Source organism: Filicampus tigris, chromosome 11, assembly GCF_054856515.1.
Source record: "Filicampus tigris isolate MCC_2025a chromosome 11, RoL_Ftig_1.0, whole genome shotgun sequence".
NCBI lineage: Eukaryota > Metazoa > Chordata > Actinopteri > Syngnathiformes > Syngnathidae > Filicampus > Filicampus tigris.
Genome location: NC_141227.1, coordinates 19,667,239 through 19,684,864, shown reverse-complemented (window position 1 = coordinate 19,684,864; position 17,626 = coordinate 19,667,239). Strand labels below are relative to the sequence as shown.

Genomic DNA, 17,626 nt, shown 5'->3' with positions numbered 1-17,626 from the left:
GATGCTGAAATGTGACAACAGTCTCCCATCATCCTCATACATCTGGGCTATAACTTAGGTTGGCAAAATGGGAGATTATATTACAAAGATGAAACCAACATTTAACTTTTTGGCGGTCAAAGCTCAATCTAGTCTTTGCCATTCACTTCTAATTCCTCACCTACTTTCCAGTCATTTTAACTACTTATTGATGTCTTTTATGTGCAGGACATTGACCAGGCTGGAGACAGCCCTCCTGGTGATTAGTAATTCTTCCTTTTGAGAGCAGCTTGCTAGCTCGATGGTTGCTTTAACTTCCTCATTCACCGCCGAGGTGTCTTCTAATCAAACGTCCTGATGGATTTTCGCTAAGCTGAGAGCTCTTGGTCAACTGAAACAATATCTGAGTGGCACCGTTTTGTTGCCATAGATTCCCAATCCCTCCCCGTTGGTCCCCTGATCATCGGCTCACGATGTATTGTTGTATTGTGCGTGTGCTTGGCGTTATCGACTAAATGAAACAGTGATAGTGTCACTTCCTACTGTGCCATTCTACAGAAGCCGATATTACCTTTTTAGCTTTAAACTTACTTTGTCTTTTGGCGGAGAATCTATGACATGATCAAACTTTAAAGGAGAAATCTACCCAAACATATTTTTTTTCAAGAATACAATACAATACAATACAATTTTATTTATATAGCGCATTTCATAACTGCAGAGCTGGGCAAGTACTTGACCCTTTTTTGCCGGTCAGGCCGTGACCCCCCCGCCCTTATTCATAAAAATTATCACCAGTTCCGCCCTCCGGCCCAAAAAAAAAAAGTGTCCGTGATTGACGCCGCCGCGGGCGGGATGCTAACGGCACAGGCTTTTTAAGGATCATTAGCTGGCTAATTTACGATTCGAACCAGCTGTGGACCAGCTTCGAAATGCGCCACTAGTACTTTACTACTTACCCAACTGCATGTGCTTACTTCCATTGCGAGCCCCGGGGTTGGTTTCGTCGTATTGTATAAGTATTTGGGTCCAACAGACGGCCAGAAGTCACATTCAACAAGTTATTTATTTTCCACACTTCCCTTCGTTCACGGCCTTCAAAATAAAAGCATACCAGCAAACCACTATACACAGTAGCTTTGCTACGGCGTATTTCCAAAAGTAGAAGACGCCAGAAGAAGTGCATGAACTCCACCTTGATGTGGCAGCGTCTTACTTGAGTGCTGCACGCAGTTTGATATACTCCCGGACACATGTTGTTTTGAAACAGTTAAGTTCCAAGTCGGGGGGCGTCGCTTCAAAAAGGCAGCGACAACAATGGATATCATACCTGCTACAACCATAAAGGGACCGAGATGACTAGACTATCCATTTAATTTTATTGCCAAACTAATTTGCTTTTGCAGCAGCAAAGAGCGGCGTGCTGCATCCTCTCCCTCCTCTCCCTGTGGGAAACTGTATGTCATCGCAACATGTGACATCATGGACCGATCAGAGCAACAACAATTCCTGATGGGTGCGTGGCATGTGTTGCAGACCAACAGGCCAACAGCACAATGCGTCGGTCACGTGAATCAATGCGGCAGTTGTCACTCGCGCTGACGCGGGAGTAGAAAGAAGCCTAAAAAGAAGCCTTTCACTGGGTAGGCTGAGATGAAATTTGGCCTCCTCGCGACCACGTCAAATGCGTGAGGGCCGATTAGTGGGCTGGACTAAAATCCACTTCCGGCCATGCCTAGTCCAGCCATTTTTTAAAAATTGTCAGTAGTAGGCGGGCAGCAGCATTTTGGACCAACTGGAGACGTTTGAGGGAGGACTGGCTGACTCCAAAATAAAGTGCATTGCAGTAATCTAGCCGAGATGTAACAAAGGCATGGATGGGAAAGGAGGGGTACTTGGAGCACTTTTGATACATACATTTTCATTTAACACAATGACAAAAAAATGTGAACAAAGACCTTTCTGATGCAGATGATGATTCGCCGATGTCAAACTGCCGCAGTGAAGTGCCAACTACTGGCAAGGAGGACTTCAATGTCAGCTTTTTTTTTTTTGCCTTTAGTATCCGTGGCTGATATCGGCAGCCTCCACCAGTATCCACCCATCCATTTTCCCAACGGTACTCGCCCAATCTCTACTAATAAGCATACTTTTTGTTGAATTCTGTACAATATTGCCCACGGAGGATAAAAAGCTTATCCACTGTTTGATTTAAAAAGAGCATCTTTTTCTCTGTCAGTAAAGATGTGACCCTCTCTGGTGTCAATTATTTGTCTGATAGCTGTCTCATGTCAGGGTGTTTTTCCCCAATTCTTGACACCTTTTTATCTCAGATAGCTTTTGACAGAAATCTAATGGAAAAGGTGGATATAAAGCCGGATTGCATGTCACGCGGCCTAGTTTTGATTTGTGGCGAGAAGACAGGCTGCCTTACAGACTATTTACACCAGGCCAAAGGGGGGAAAACGCATCCTTTGATTTGATGTCAGAGTGAGTGGGAGGTCTGCATGCGCTGTTCTATTAATGAGGGCGGGGGCATCTTTGTGAATCTGCGCCTTGTGTGAACTGTTCAGTCAGGGCTGGTGAGCCAGCATGGCCAGCATGCTAATTGCATGACAGCAGCAGCATTTCTTTGTACCGTAGGGGGGAGGGCGGGACGGCTACATCGTACAATTGCGAGAAAGCGTATTTCAACCCTTTTCAATGAAGTGGATTTCTCCATAAATTGGTCCTAAAATGTGATCGGAACGCCATTTAAGTCACAATAACAAATTTCTGTTTAACTTATAACGTTATGGGGAACTAATGGGAATCACCGTAGAAACATTCACTCGTATTTACAGACAGAATTAAATTCGTACCTCAAGGCACTGCTGTATTTTACTTTGCAGCACTATTTTTCTTTATTAAAAACGTGTCAAGAAATGTGTTTTGGGCAGATTTGGATTAATGGTATTTTCATTGATTCCAAAGGGGAAAATTGATTTGACAAGTAAATTGAACAAAGTACCCTCTTAGTCAAGGCACAACTGTATATGTATTTTTTTTAATGCTTCAATACAGCTAAATTTAAAGCCGCCATTTCCTCTATTGGTGGCTGCAAGACAAATGGGTCTAACGAGGCGTGAAGATCAAGATAATTACGTTTTTTTGTAATCTGAAGCCTTTAAAAACAAAACTTTTTGGAGAGCCGCTTTTAATCTGTGTGCACATGAATGCCTGCAGGGACCTCCCAAAAAATGTCAAGTGCCAGAAGCGAAAACAAGCAGATCATTCCTCTACAGAAATAGACGATCTGTTCTGATTCTTGTTATTATGAGCTGCGATGCCTGTCTGCCAGGAGGCGGGGGATGGGGGGGGGGGGGAATTACAGTGGGGCGGGGGCGGCCCGTTGGGAATACTGTGACATTTGACTTCGACATTCCCACGATTTGCAAGATACGCTGGCGTTCTGTTATCGGAAGTGATATGCCACAGTTCTGTGAGACATAACAAGTGCATAGCCATAATTTTTCTATTCTGCTTTCACATTGCGGTCACAGGTGAGATGGAGTCTATTCCCGCTGATTTAGGCAAGAGAAGTGGGGTACACCATGGACTGTTGGACAGTCAATTGACCAGGGGTCAGCAAACTTAAGATGCAAGTGCCGTTTCTGCTGTCTGCCACAGGGGAAAAAAAAAAATCAGGAGCCAAAACACCCTTTGATCAAAAATGAGGATAATAGTCCATAATATATAGTTGTTGTTTTTTTTTTACCTGTATGTGCACTGTAAACAAAAAAACATAACTTGTATTTTTGGGTCTAAAACGGTAATTTAAAGTAGTTGGAAAAACTTTCAAATATAAATTACTGACAACTTACGGCAACAATGTTAGCTAGCGCGACAAAGCAAGCAAGTTGTTTCTACTTATATTGAAGTTGCGGTTCAATATTGGGACAACCATTCTGTAAACTCTTTTTGTTTGTTGTGAAAATTGTCTTTGCTGCATTTCACAACAGCAAAACTTAAAATATTTAGTTGAATTGACCTAACCTAAAATATTACGAAAATGTGTTGCCTTGAAATTTGGAATTCACCCAACATTTATTGACAGTGTATAAAAAAAATTATATCTGTAGTGTGTTGTATTTATGAAATCATTGAACTGCGACAGATACCGTAAAACTTTGTTTCTGCTTGTTACATAAACATTTTGTTGTCTCAAAAAAGACAGCAGCGTGGTTGAAGCTTTTTGCTCCCGAACGTCAGCGTGATGCATTGGCACATCAGGGCACGATTGTAAACTGTTTTTCGTGTCGTTCATGTGGCACATAACTGTTGTCTGTTTTCTTCAGAAACCTTTCTTTTAGTGGCTTCATCAATGATTTACCTACTAAGGGTCGACTATCTTAATAAATCTTGGCACCAGTTGTCGCATATCTTTAAATTTCAAATTTTCTCTCTTCAAGAGAAGTAGAAGTTCATTGAGGATGATGATGAGTGGGAAGGTGTAGAGTCTCTCCATTGCTTTATTCCTCTTCTTTTCACACTCGGCAATCAAGAACATTTTTAACTTAACACTGCTGCCTTATTAAAAGTCTTTGTCTCGCTGCCACATCAGCAGCAGTAGCAGAGTCAGTGGGTGGTAACCACTGTTCATTAGTCCCTTTTCTTTCATAATCAGTGTGGGAGACTCAAGGTGTTATTCACGCAGTTTGGTTTAGTGAATATTTGCGACAAGGATGCCAACGTGGACGTTTTCCCTATCCATACAGCTACTTAATACAAATGGCAGCAGATATAAGAAGTAGTAAGGGCAGAGAAGATCCCCAACTGAGCTCCAGCAATAGTTGTTGCCACAGAGCATAGAGATGATTGCCTCCGCCTTTCTTCACTGAAGGAGTGCTCAGAAATACTTAATTAGCGGTAAAATGATAAAGTAGCGATACAATGATCACGTAATCATTTCGATGGTCTATCTATATTGCAGATTTTCATCTATTGCTGTGTGGTTGTTTGGCACATCCATCCATCCGTCGTCTTCCTCTTGGAACATTGGAACGTGGAACACAAGGGTTTGGAACATATGTTTTGCAATCAATATGGGTTCACTGTACTGTATGTAAAAATAAATAAAATCCTTTTAAAAAAAAAAAGGAAGAATATCCACATTTAAACGTGACCTGTGAGACGTAAAAAGCTACATTCAAATGGCTGGTTAGTAACCACATATATAAACGATGTTAATTGGGATTTCATTTCTGACTCTTTTGGTTAAGTGCACACACCTCGGGTCAAATTCCCCCAAAATCAAAAGCGGTCAAATCAAAGGAGGTTTAATCCTTTCACTGAACGAGTTTTGGGTGACTAAGGTGATTTTCAACCACCGTGCCGCCGTCATGGATTAAGGGGTGTGCCCGTATGTCAATAGATGTACGTATCCGTATACAGTACAGTAGTGTACATTTAGTTCGTGTTGCACAGACTTTATTGACACACAAACTCACAAACATCATGCACGGCTTGATAAAAATAAATAAATGGATGCCACTCAACATCCTGATTTGTCACAAATCCCTCATGAGTCACGAGGTAGAATGGATCCTTGCTACACACCTTACCCTGTTTTGCCTGATGTAACCTCACAATAAAATTACTCACATGCTGACACCTGCATGACATTATCCCACAAATAGCAAAAGGTTACCAAAGGTTTTGGATTAAATGAGAGTTCATTGTCTGAAAGGCACTTTACAACTCATGCCTGACAGCGCCATCATAATAAATCCACCTGCGTCATTCACTGCCATGTGTACAATGCGCTATACAGTCCCAATGGACATCAGGTTTTACATTATCCCCTGAACACGTAATCCGGGATTTCCATTGAGGTTGTGCTTCAATATTAATCGCAGCACCCAGTTGAAGGACTAACAGTATAGCATCAGTGATACTGAAGGTCTCAATGCATTTAGGAAGCAAGGAGCAGTTTAGACTTTCTCGATCACATACGGATCATAATTGAAGCAGTTCATGGCAACAAAACGAACAGTCGCTTCATCAACAGTATTGTAGCTCTTCAATAAAAAACTATTATCTCCAGATTTTTTTTGTTTTTTTATCTGAAGAACATCCCAAAATGTTTTTTCGTTTGTTTTGGGAAAACACACACACACACGCACACAACTGTAAACATGACAGTGCCCCAGTTGCTAAGTTCCAATAAAACCTTTTTTTAGTAAATATCTATTTCATGTCTTGGAAGTACAGAGAACTCCCCCCTACCAACGGAGGTTCCCTGTTCGCTGTCCTGTGGGGATGGTTCCAGATTTATAAAATAGCCAAAAAAAAACATCTTTTTGCATTCTGCGACACCCCAGTCAGCTCAGTTGGTAGAGAATGACATTCCCAATCTCAGCGTTGTAGGTTTGAAGACCATGTTAGGTTGCTGTTCCTTTGTTGAGTGATGCGTTCAGGTTTTGTCTCATATAAAACTGTCTTCACCAGATTTACGCTTTGATCGATATAAAAAACAAAACACTTTCATATCGGAAAGGCCAAGTTAGCGGACGTAATGGAGCGTATGGTTCTTCATTTCATCCGTTTGAACCTTGTCCAATTGGTAAGACTGCCACTGTGTGAAAAATATCTTCTGATTGTAGTTACCTGATTAGCTCAATTGGTAGCGCATGTGACTTGTAATCTCGCAGTACTGAGTTTGAGCCTCTCATTGGGTAGTTGCTACTACCGAGGCAAGTCCTTCAAGTTTTGCCTGGAATATGAAACTAGGCGTATCTTACAGAGATTTAAAAACATTCTAGTAAGTGAGAAGCCCAATTAGCTCAGTCGGTAGAGCATGAGGCTCTTAATCTCAGGGTCGTGGGTTCAACCCCCACATTGGGCGTTCGTCCCTCTTCTCGGATGTTTTGTCTACTGGGCATATCCTACACTTCATACCAGATCTAAAACCAGTTCTCTATAGAGAAGAAGCCGGGTTATCTAAGTCGGTAGTAAGTGAAACTCTAAAATTTCAGGGTCGTTGCTTTGCTCTGAGTACTTTGTCTTTCTCCCACATTCCACAAACATGCATGTCAGGTTCTCTGGCGACATGCAGTTGTCCTTAGGTGAAAATATAGGCGTGAATTGTTGTTTGTCTCTATATGGTCACATGTGTGGAAATGCCACCACAGCTTCTTGGAAACCAAACACCAGGACATTTCCAGCAGGGAGAAAATACAATCATGGTCTGTGCTTCACTGGCCCGGAGATGGTTTTCTCCCGGGCCCTTGGCCGTCATCACTAGCAGCGTTGGCAGAAAGCTGGGCGTCCTGATTACTCCTGGCGTTGGCCTTCAACGCGGGGGAGAAGGAGTCCCGCTGGCTCCTGCCGAGGATCTTGCGAGCCAGGAGGCCGCAGGTTTTCCTGTACTGGTGGCGGAGCAGCGAGTAGACGAAGGGGTCGCTGGCCGCCTTGCCGTACACCAAACATTTGGACAGCACCCCCCAGTGGGCGTTGATGTGCTCCGGGGAGAACAGCTCGACCAATCTGCCTCGAAGAGAGCAAGAGAAATTTCATATATGATGAGGAGAAGGAAAAATAGCAGGCAATCGGTGGTACAGATAATTCATCCATCCATCCATTATCGATACCGCTTATCCTCACAAGGGTCGCGGGAGTGCTGGAGCCTGTCCCAGGCGTCTTCGGGCAGTAGGCGGGGGACACCCTGAATCGGTTGCCAGCCAATCACAGAGACAAACAAACATCCGCACTCACAATCACACCTAGGGGCCATTTATGTGTGTCCAATCAACCTACCATGCCTATTTCGACAAAATAAGGAGCACAAAGAGTAGATATCTACTTTCAGATTTACAGGAGTAAAACCAAACAGTCATTGGGAAAAAATAGTCGAGCAAAGTACACAGAAAGAAAAATCGACTTAAGGACAGTAACGATTTATCAGGACAGTACTCTGATAAATCCTACCATGGGATGAGCTTAATTAGAGTGGAAGAGCCTCCCTGTGGCGAACATTCCATTAAAATGCCATGACAATGTCTGCAAATGTCAAGCCGCCATTGCCCTAATGCGTCCGATTGTGTTCAAGTGAGAGGAACGAGCAGACGCATTGTTTGGTGGCTAATCTGTCCTCTTAATTACGTGGATCTTCTCCATTCTGCCAGACGGCTATTTCCATCCCGCCCAATCTAACAGCTTGTGACAGGTCTCTGGCACTAATGCACGCGGCCAAATACTAATGAGAGCTACCGATAGCGGAGCTGACTCATTTGCTTCCACCGCCCGCCCGACTTTCATCTCGCCGACGAGGATTAAGCGGGCTCGGAGGATCGATGGGCGGCGAGAGTGAAATCTTATTGTCAACATGACGGGGATCAAGTATCAGCACAATAAGAAGGAGAGCCTCGCAAATTCAATTCAAGTCCAGTAAAGCGTCACGCTCGTGGCTGTGAGTAGCGATTGGCGTTATCAGCGCTTAATCGGTCATTCTCAATTCTGATCAGCGATTATAGTGAACCACACTGATATTTAAATTACAGTATTGACAGTATAAGGTAGAGTTTACACAATTAAGAGCAAGAAGAAGAGGCAGAGAAGGTCCCCTATGAAGCCTCTGTAATAGTCTCTATTACAGTAGGATAAATGCTGGTTAGTATTGTCGTATGCTATGTTTGTATGTGTTGCTGTTCGGTGTGTGTTCAAATAACAGTTGTTTGAAGGTTTAGAATTTCCAGAGCATTTATGCTAATGTCCATACATGGCATTTCACCTCATATGTTAGGATTAAGCTGTCAGACTTTTGTTGTATGAAACAAGTATGGGACAAATATGCATCCTATCTCCAACCACCTTAGAAGAAGAAGAGCATATCAATATTAAAATGCCTTTTGACTCTTAAGTCAAATGTCATGAAACACCCCTCGTGCAAACCCTCCAATTCCATCCATCTCTTGGTTTAGTGAACTTCTTTGGCCAAACTCTTCCCCAGCACTGCTGCTCACCTGGTGATGACGTACGGGGTGAAGCACAGCACAAATGTGCCGATGAACGTGCTGATCTTGTTGGTGGACCGCTGCCTCCTTTGCCTCTGCTCGTCCAGGCACTTCTGGCGAACACTGCGGAGGAAATCAGTTGATGAAGCAGAGCATGCCGGGAAATGTAAGTACGTGACAGCAGCAATCTGAAAGGCTGCATAGAAATGCACATTTTGGAAGTGCTTTCTGTTGTGTGGGTCTGATTTCTAGTTTACTTTTCAAAAAGTACCACCTCCAACTCAAATATTTTTTTTTCAAGAATATGTTTAATGCAGGCGCACGAGTTGAAACAAGGCATTCTGATAAATATTGTGTTTGTGGAATAAGAGTTAATCAAATCTGTTTTTAGCCATCCCTGGGGGCGGCCATTTTGTCACTTTTGTCGACTGAAAATGAAATCACAACTACTCAGGGCTCAGGTAACGACCAATCACCTCACCTGTTTTTTGAAGCTGGGTCATAATTGGTCGTTATGTGAGCCCTGAGCATCTGTGATGTCATACTCAGTAGACAGAAGTGACAAAATGGCCGCCCCCAGAGATGGCTAAAAACAGGTGCATTTTGCTGCTTAACTCATATTCCACAAACACAATATTAATCAGAATGCCTTCAACTAGATGGCTTGCATAAAACATATTCTTGAAAAAAATTTTGGGTTGACTTCAGCTTTAACACCATCATGAACCCAATTAAAAACAGATTTTACCCCTGAAAGTATTTTTAATATTAGAAGAAGATACTGTAACATTATGCAGTTTGTGTTGTGGGATTTCAAAGTGTGTATACTTTCACAGTAGGGTTAGGGCAGGGGTCACCAAGTCCGGGAGTCAAGGGCACCTATCCTGCATGTTTTGTATCCTGCAACACACCTGATTGAAATGATCAGCTCATCAGCAAGCTTTTCAGAAGCCTGATAACAATACTGATCATTTGAAACAGGTGTGTTGCAGCAGGGAGAGATGGAAAACATGCAGGATAGGTGCCCTTGAGGACCGGACTTGGTGACCCCTGGGTTAGGGTTTCAAAGTAGGGTCACAATTTATAAGAGGGGTTATAAAATTGAGGTTAAAAAATTTCAACTGTCGGAATGTGTGACCTCAGGTTTCAAAGTACAGTAGTTAGGGCTCCAAGTAAGTAGTAGTTGGCTTTCCAAGTAGGTTTTTCATGGTTAGAGTTTCAAAGTACGTTTAGGATTTTCAATGTTGGGGGAGGGCTTCAAAATGGTGTTTCCGAGTAAGGTTAGTGTTTCAAAGTAGGGTTTCGAAGGAGTGTTAGGGTTTCAAAGTAGGGTTAGGCTTTCAAAATTGGGTTAGGCTTTCAAAGTATAGTCAGTCATTTTGCAGCCCATTCAACATTTTTCTTGGATTTGAAGGAGTGAAAGGTCACCCCAACCAAACCACCACTCCAACCCTCGCCCGGCTGCCACCTCGCCCCCCTTTTTGCACGCCACTGATACCGATAGAGCACATTTGAAAGCAATATACAGTTTCTTCTCCTTATTGAAAAAAATAAGAGAATAACAATAAGAATTGAACTTGGAAGTGCTCTTTACCTGGGATGGATGTCGACGAGCAGCAGCAGCGTCTGCATGGTGATGACGTCGATGCGCTTGCAGTGGAACCTGGCCACTCGGAGCACTTTCAAGTAGGTCACGCACATGGCCACCAGGGCGAGCAGGAACCCGAGCCCGTGCAGGGCCACGGTGAAGACGACGAAGTGCAGGCCGCCCCCCTTGGCCCTGGCGCCGCGCAAGGTGCACGACGCGTACAACTGGTGGTAGCCCACCCACGAGCGGCAGGCGGCGGCGGCGGAGAAGCACAGCGAGTGCGCCCACGTGTAGCCCAGCGCCGCCACCGCGTCCCGGCGCCGCACCCTGGAGTGGTAGCTGAGCGGGAAGACCACCGCCACCCACCGGTCGATGCTGAGCGCCGCCATGGTCAGCATGGAGTTGGTGGTGAGGAAGGTGTCCAGGAAGCCCACCGTCTGGCACAGACCGCCTCCTCCGCGCTGCTGCCGGTCGGATGTGAGGAGCCCCGCCAAGGTGAGGGGCATGTTGGAGACGCTCTGCAACAGGTTGCAGAAGGTCAAGTTGAGGATGAAGAGAGCGGGGGTTTCCTTGCGGATCTCCGCGTTGTGCACGAAGCAAATCAGCACCAGAAGGTTGGACAGCAGTGACACTGCGATGATACCCAGTAGCAAGGCGGCGCACGCCACGTCCGCTGCGTGCATGGTGCTCTTTCCTCAGGTCATCCGAACCTCGCTCCGGTTTGCCGTACACTCAATACTCACATCATGCGAACTGAACTCCCCGGACTGAGCTGAATGTTGCTTCCCAAGCTTTGACTGGAGCCCGCTGGCTCATGCGCAAATACGCATCGACGCAAAAAGCATCCTCCAGACATTAGGGGAGGAAAGTAATCCAAGTTTCTCTTTCTGTCTTTATGCGAGTGACTGAGTGTGTCATCGCACTCGTCTTTTCCGTCAGTGCATCACAGGACAGAGCCCCCCGCCCCCGTGTTCAAAAATAGACTCATTTGGCATGGGAAAAATAGCAGCAGACGCACGATTGCGTAGCTGCGGGCTGATGTCACGTACAACGTCACCCAATCACCAACGCAATAGCGATCGATCGAGTTGTACTTAGAGTTGTAAGGACTTTTCCCCCAAATGAATGATTTAACATTTATAACTTTTTCTTTGCTAATGCAGAACCCCAAAGGCGCGATTTTGCACTGTGGTAGTAGTCTAATTTCTGCAATATTCCCATGGTTTACACAGAATGGAATAATCCAAAGCGTTTTGCGATTATTTAGTCTATATATGTTACCATAAGAGGCAATATTTATTTATTTATTTATTTATTTATTTATTTATTTATTTATTTAGTCATTCATTTATTTATTTATTTATTTATTTATTCATTTATTTGTTTATTTAGTTGTTTATTTGTTTATTTGTGTATTTATGTATGTATTTATTTATTTGTTTTGAAACCATTTTTGTTGGTCGGATTAGACAGTTAAAATAGACAAAATCATTTTTATACTTTCAATAAAAGAATTGTATTTACTTATGCATTTCCAAATATTTTATTATCATCAATGCAATGTTTTCCGTAAAGTGAAACAATATATGCTAAATGAAAAGCCTAAAAGGTCTTTGATTAAGTGTAATAAATCTATCATTTGGCCCTTCTAAAAACAAAACCTCAGACGAAATATTATTTTTTTTTAAATCCAGTTGCATCATAGTTCTTCATAAATTATAATAGCCTGTATGGCTCTCACAGGACTTAGGGAAAAAGGTTCCCCAGCCCTGTCCTAGCATCACCAAATATGGTTCCTAAAACTAAAGGGTTTTAAAGTGCCTCAACACTTGAGCTCAGACCACAGTTTCATTTCAGTGCGACAGACCCGATTAGTGTTGTCTCGTGTGTCACTTTTAATCCATCATACACTTTTCCATCTACTGCGTTGGTGGCGCAGCCTTTGGCATTGGCAGTACAGTTGGTTTATAGGAGTTGAGGGGTGGGGGCATGGTACATTTTCCAGGGCGCGAGACGTAAAACCATTGTGATAGGCAGTGTGGGTGTCAACACCCAAGCACGTGTGGCCATGGCGACCAACGTTGCTGTGATCTCTGCATACTGTACAGTTTGTATCCTAAGGATGTGTATCCGCATTGCATTCACTGTGAGATGCTCACGTGGATTTGTCCTCGTCTTCAGCAGAAAGCTGGAAAATAACATAAAGTAGAAATTGCAATTTCTTTTTCTGAGAGATCATAGATGTATATGAAATGCAAAAACTGAGAATTATGGGTGGTAAAGGCATTACAATATATACAGTGAACCTCGCATATTAGAAAAGTCGCATATTCAGGATCCTGGTCACTACCTCTTCCAGCTCTTGTACTGCACAAATTCTTTGTGTGTTTTTACAGACATAGTCAATAAAGATGTTTCTCATTTTTAGCAAATGTGTCATTCACTGAAAATCCTGTCCTTTTGCTGTTTTTGTGCTCAGACTAAAAAAATAATTACTTTGGCGCCATCTGATGGAATCTTGAAGATGTACCTCATACGCAGTCAGAATTGAATTGAAAGTTGAAGATTCTCTCCCGATGCACCTTCTAATAACAGCCGCTGTACTCTTCTTCGGCTTTGTATGCGTGTATTCCTTACCATTTATTAATGTAAATTCCAAAAGATTATCTAATGACTTAATATCATTTATGTAAAGTCCTACTGCACATATTTGTTTGCCTGTGTGATGTCACATCTTTGCTAGTATGTTATTTTCAAGTAGACTAGTGTGCTAGCTAATACTATGGATGAGCCTTATGTGAAAATTTTTTGGTGTTAGATGATTTAACTTCTAAATAGAGATTTTTATGTAACATGGGTTTATGATCGTGTACATGCTAGATGTGAGGCATTGACGCTTTATGACCCTTTCCATTTTAAGTACTTCTCTGCCATGTTGTTGCATCTAGATGAAATTACAAAAACCCTTTTAAGGGGTGCGCCAATTATTTGCAGATTTTCAGATTATTTTAAGCGATCATTTACATGGATTTTTACAGCATACAGGCAAATCCAAATTTTGGGTTTTGCGTTATTATTACCCTTCATTTGTCATGGAATCAAATGGTCAAAGAAACACCATATTGTCCATTTACAGTATAGTTAAAGCTGGACAGACAGATCACTGTCCAAAAGACGGTGTTGTCACGTAACGCAAAGGCCTAACAATATTATTTGCATCTGTTCAGTTAGGAAAAATGCCAAGACTGATCTTTGAACATGTATTCCGTCCATTTTTAAAGACTGCCGTGCGTCCAGGATGTGAGGCCTACGGAACATGGTCATTATGTTGGCCAAATAGCATCTTCTTGTTTAATCAGGATCTTTCAGTGAGGACCGATTAGTCTCATTTAACACTGTCACAAATGAACGTGAATCTAATGTTCCATTTTTGGCTCTGATTAGTTTCAGGACTGAAATTAAAAAGCTGTATTTTTTTAAATTGAAGAAGATTTCACACTGTCCACTTGTCAGAATAAAACTAATCAGTCCATTTGTTATAACGGCATTGTCACAAACTTCAGCTGTCTAGACAGCAATACATTATGGCCCATGACAAATTGGGAATAGAACATTCTTAATGAATTCCACAGAGAGATTTTTTTTAACCTATGCCCTTTAAACAGTGAAGGAACAGACAGGGTGTTGAAGCTCTACTTAATTTATGAGGAGACTTTTGGTGAAACATTACAGCAGCTACTTGCAGTAACACCCACTAATTCACAAAACACCATTAAGTGGTACTCACTTTCTCACAATTTTTTCTTTCAAACATAAAACTATTCACTGAAAGCGTGATGGAAGATTCCAGTGGCGGTCTGACATGAAGGAGAGGATCCTTGACAATGCAGAGTGGTAAACTTCTCAAGATGATTCAGAGAAATGTCAGACCACTTTTGGCAGCGGTGAACGTTAACAACTGATGACCTGCTAATGGCTAACTGCACAACAGTAAGGACATAAGGAGTTGTTTGCTATTTAAAGGATGTTTTTATTTAAAATATGTCAATGTCAATGACTCAAACATCTAATAAAATGGCTAATAGGAAAGTAGTAATTAATATATTTGAGAGTTGTGAAATGGCGATGTACACGCCAGCACTTTCAGTGCATTTTTTCTGAAATCAAATAATCTGTAAGCAATTTATTTTTACCGGTAATGTTGTAATTTGAGGTCGGATGATATTAAGGGTTTTCAGATCATAGTTTGGGGCATATTTTGGGTTTAAATTATCAATATAGGTATTTGTTAAAATTAAAATTGTTGACGGGTGTTGGTCACTCACTCCCATGTATTCACTGTCCACATCGATGTACAGACGACTGTAATCTGTATGCTATTCAAATGATGAGTTTTGTTGAAATACTTAATATCTAGAAAACAGTATTTCAACTGAAAACATTTGAACTAAAAGGAAATTACATTTAGCCATCGGTTACGAGTACAGTACTAAACTGTGATTTCATCTAAATATAACATTAAAAGTTAAAGATGTCAAGTTACAGCATGATAATGTCAATACAGTACAAAGCAAAATATGTCATGTAAACTAAGTCATGTAACTATTTAAAAAAAAAAAGTCACTCGCGGAACTTTGTTCTGTGGAGAGGGGACACCTTTTAAAGCAGCACCACCTGCTGTCGTCATTGGTTCCCTCCGTTAAATATTTGCCCAATCAAATTCCTGCTTTAACATTTGAATGAAGCAAAACAAAAAAGAAAAAAGTGTTCTTCTGTCCCTACACTTCAAACTAACGTCACACTGGTGAGAACTATTTCACTTGTAAATATTACTTAATGTTTCACTTTTTGAGTCTCCTTTAAACATGTGAAAACTGTTATTTTGTAATTTACTGAGCGACAGATCTTGTATTGATTCTTCTTTATGCCTGTGCAGTTTATAGTCATGTTGGTGATAGAAGGTTAAGGAATCTCTTAAAATGTCCAAATTGAAATATTTTCAAGCTAGTTGTGGGGTGAAATGCTCAACACTGTAACCATTCCTGCCCGAACAAATGGGTATATTTGACTGAATAGTTTGCTTGTTTGGTTGGAACATCTGTTTTCCTTGCATGTAATCTAATTTTGTTCAATTGTCATACTAATCTGGTCTATTTAAGATATTAATAAGACTATAGTCGTTTAAACTATTGAGGTAAGAGGATCCCATCGAGTGTTTATATATCTCACTAGCAACACAGGATGTACAAGGGCCACTGGGACCAAACACTATAACTTCTGTTTTCTTTTAAAGTTCAAGAAGTTTAGTGCCATTCAGGCTTTGATTTCCTCCAGACAGGGCAAAGGTGGCCTTAAAGTGAAAGTGTCATTTTTGCTTAGCAGGACATAGGTCTGACTGTCAGTTGCATAGCAGTGAAAGGAAATACCATGCTTTTTGAAAATGGGACGCAGGGACAGCAAATACATTGAAAACGGCAGGGGCTCCAAAACTGAACCCTGTGGAACACCATACGACAGTGGGGCAGATTGAGACTCAGAGCACCCATGGCTAACACAAAAAGTAACACAAAATGTCCTGCCTGCAAAATGCTTTTTGTTTTAAACTGTTGTGGTAACAGTTTCCATTTGAGCTATTATGTATATGCATACAAGTGTACATGAAGACCTATGTAATGTGTAGTAAAATCCTTGAAGTGTTTGAATTTGAAAATGAGTATAAAGGCTGTTGTGGTAGTAAATAAGCATGATTCATTGTGGTTCATCTGCTAGAAGAATTTTCAATGGTAGCTTCACAAGTACATTAGTGTGTGCTTCATCATCTTTATTACGATGCCTGTTCCTAAAAAGCCCCAAATCCAAATTCTCCTCTAGGAAAGAGGAACAAGTTAGTCAGCGAAATGTCCTCGTGTATGGGACAAAAACAAACGCATTAGCAGAGAGCGAGCGGCCATGGATGACTCACGCCCGTGGCTCAATGAAAACACGGCTGGCCGCAGACCCAACTGGCTGTCGTCTCTTATTATTATTTGTGCCTTGTGCGGCCGTCTCCCATCTGTAGGCGAAACTTTACATGCGCATGTATTCGTACATACGTGGTGTGCGTCCTTGTGCATGTCATGATTCATAAGTTCAAATGTTGGCCGGCGTGGTGACACACACAACTACGCTCGTAAACATGCCGGCGTGTTTCTGCATATCATTCTCTGGAGGGGATGTTGTAATGATGTTGCAGCTAGTGAAGGTCAAACGGATTTATGCAACTCAATGAAATTTTTTGATTTGGCAAGGAACGAGCAAATATAAGCACAGGTCTTCTCTGCTCATATCCGAGTGGAATCTCCAAAGCGCAATGGCCCAAAAGTCATACATAAAATATCTGGACGGTTTTAACTGTGAAACCACATCAAGTGGATAGAAAAAGTCTACACACCCCTGTCCGAAATAGGACCCAGATAAATCCCTTCAAAATGTTTTCCACCAGTACTGTACTGCAATTGAGAGATACTAATTTGCACTGCTGACCTGGCTGCAAACAGCACAGTAAAACAAAGAAAAAAAGAGGTGCAACAATTCCTCGATTAATCGACACCTAATCGATTATCAAATTAATTGACAGCCATTGTAATACTCAAGTAATCATTTAGAGACCTCGTTCAACTTAAAATTGCCCGAGTCATCAGAATGTCAGCCTCTCAACAGCACAAAAGTTAAATATACATTATACATACAATAAACATCCACACAATCTTTGTGTTTAATTCAAATAAGACATTTGCAAACGTCTGCTTTGACTTGACCAGAGAGGAACCAATCGACTAATGGGGAGAGATTAGAGTGAGCTTCATATCAGCAGCTGAATACTTTTGATCAAGTGCCTCCCTCTAGTGGACAACATTGAATGAAACATACAGGAGGACTTTGATATTGCACCGCAAGAGGTTGCTCTCTGCTACTTTAGGTTTCACTCGGGTAACTAGTGTTGTGCTGTGGGAGCTGTCAGCACACATTAGTGCTGCCGTGTCTTTCAAGTCATTAGCCTTGAGCAGTGAAATGAACAACTGCCCTG

At 41.9% G+C, this 17,626-nt stretch overlaps 1 protein-coding gene, 1 long non-coding RNA gene and 1 other non-coding gene across 5 annotated transcripts in view; 2 read left to right on the top strand and 1 right to left on the bottom strand.

Annotated features, from left to right (window-relative positions):
- Window positions 1-5,499: 5,499 nt before the first annotated feature.
- LOC147140055 (G protein-coupled receptor 26-like) lies at window positions 5,500-11,480 on the bottom strand. Of its 3 annotated transcripts, XM_086045173.1 has the most exons (4): window positions 11,169-11,480; window positions 10,567-11,078; window positions 8,982-9,095; window positions 5,500-7,506 (listed from the first exon to the last, which is right to left on the bottom strand). In XM_086045173.1, the coding sequence occupies exons 1-4, from the start codon at window positions 11,241-11,243 to the stop codon at window positions 7,215-7,217; spliced, it is 993 nt and encodes a 330-aa protein (XP_085901299.1). In that variant the 5' UTR covers window positions 11,244-11,480; the 3' UTR covers window positions 5,500-7,214. The 3 variants fall into 3 exon arrangements, with proteins under 3 accessions (XP_085901299.1, XP_085901298.1, XP_085901297.1); XM_086045172.1 differs by having other exon boundaries at window positions 5,500-7,510; window positions 10,567-11,480; XM_086045171.1 differs by having other exon boundaries at window positions 10,567-11,480.
- On the top strand, window positions 6,793-6,865 carry trnak-cuu (transfer RNA lysine (anticodon CUU)). Its single transcript has one exon. It is a non-coding gene; the product is annotated as a tRNA-Lys (tRNA).
- A 3,784-nt stretch (window positions 11,481-15,264) lies between the features above and the next one.
- LOC147140054 (uncharacterized) overlaps window positions 15,265-17,626 on the top strand; it is a 73,047-nt gene continuing 70,685 nt past the window's right edge. The window contains exon 1 of the long non-coding RNA XR_015088738.1: window positions 15,265-15,364. This is a non-coding gene — a long non-coding RNA (uncharacterized LOC147140054). The remainder of the gene's footprint in view (window positions 15,365-17,626) is intronic.

Bases quoted from the DNA above. Each gene is read 5' to 3' on its own strand.
- LOC147140055 (XM_086045171.1), bottom strand. From the start codon at position 11,243: ATGCACGCAGCGGACGTGGCGTGCGCCGCCTTGCTACTGGGTATCATC. The intron at 9,096-10,566 runs GTAAAGAGCACT...TTTCCTCCGCAG, and splicing joins CTCGTCGACATCCATCCCAG to TGTTCGCCAGAAGTGCCTGG. The intron at 7,507-8,981 runs GTGAGCAGCAGT...TCTTCGAGGCAG, and splicing joins ACCCCGTACGTCATCACCAG to ATTGGTCGAGCTGTTCTCCC.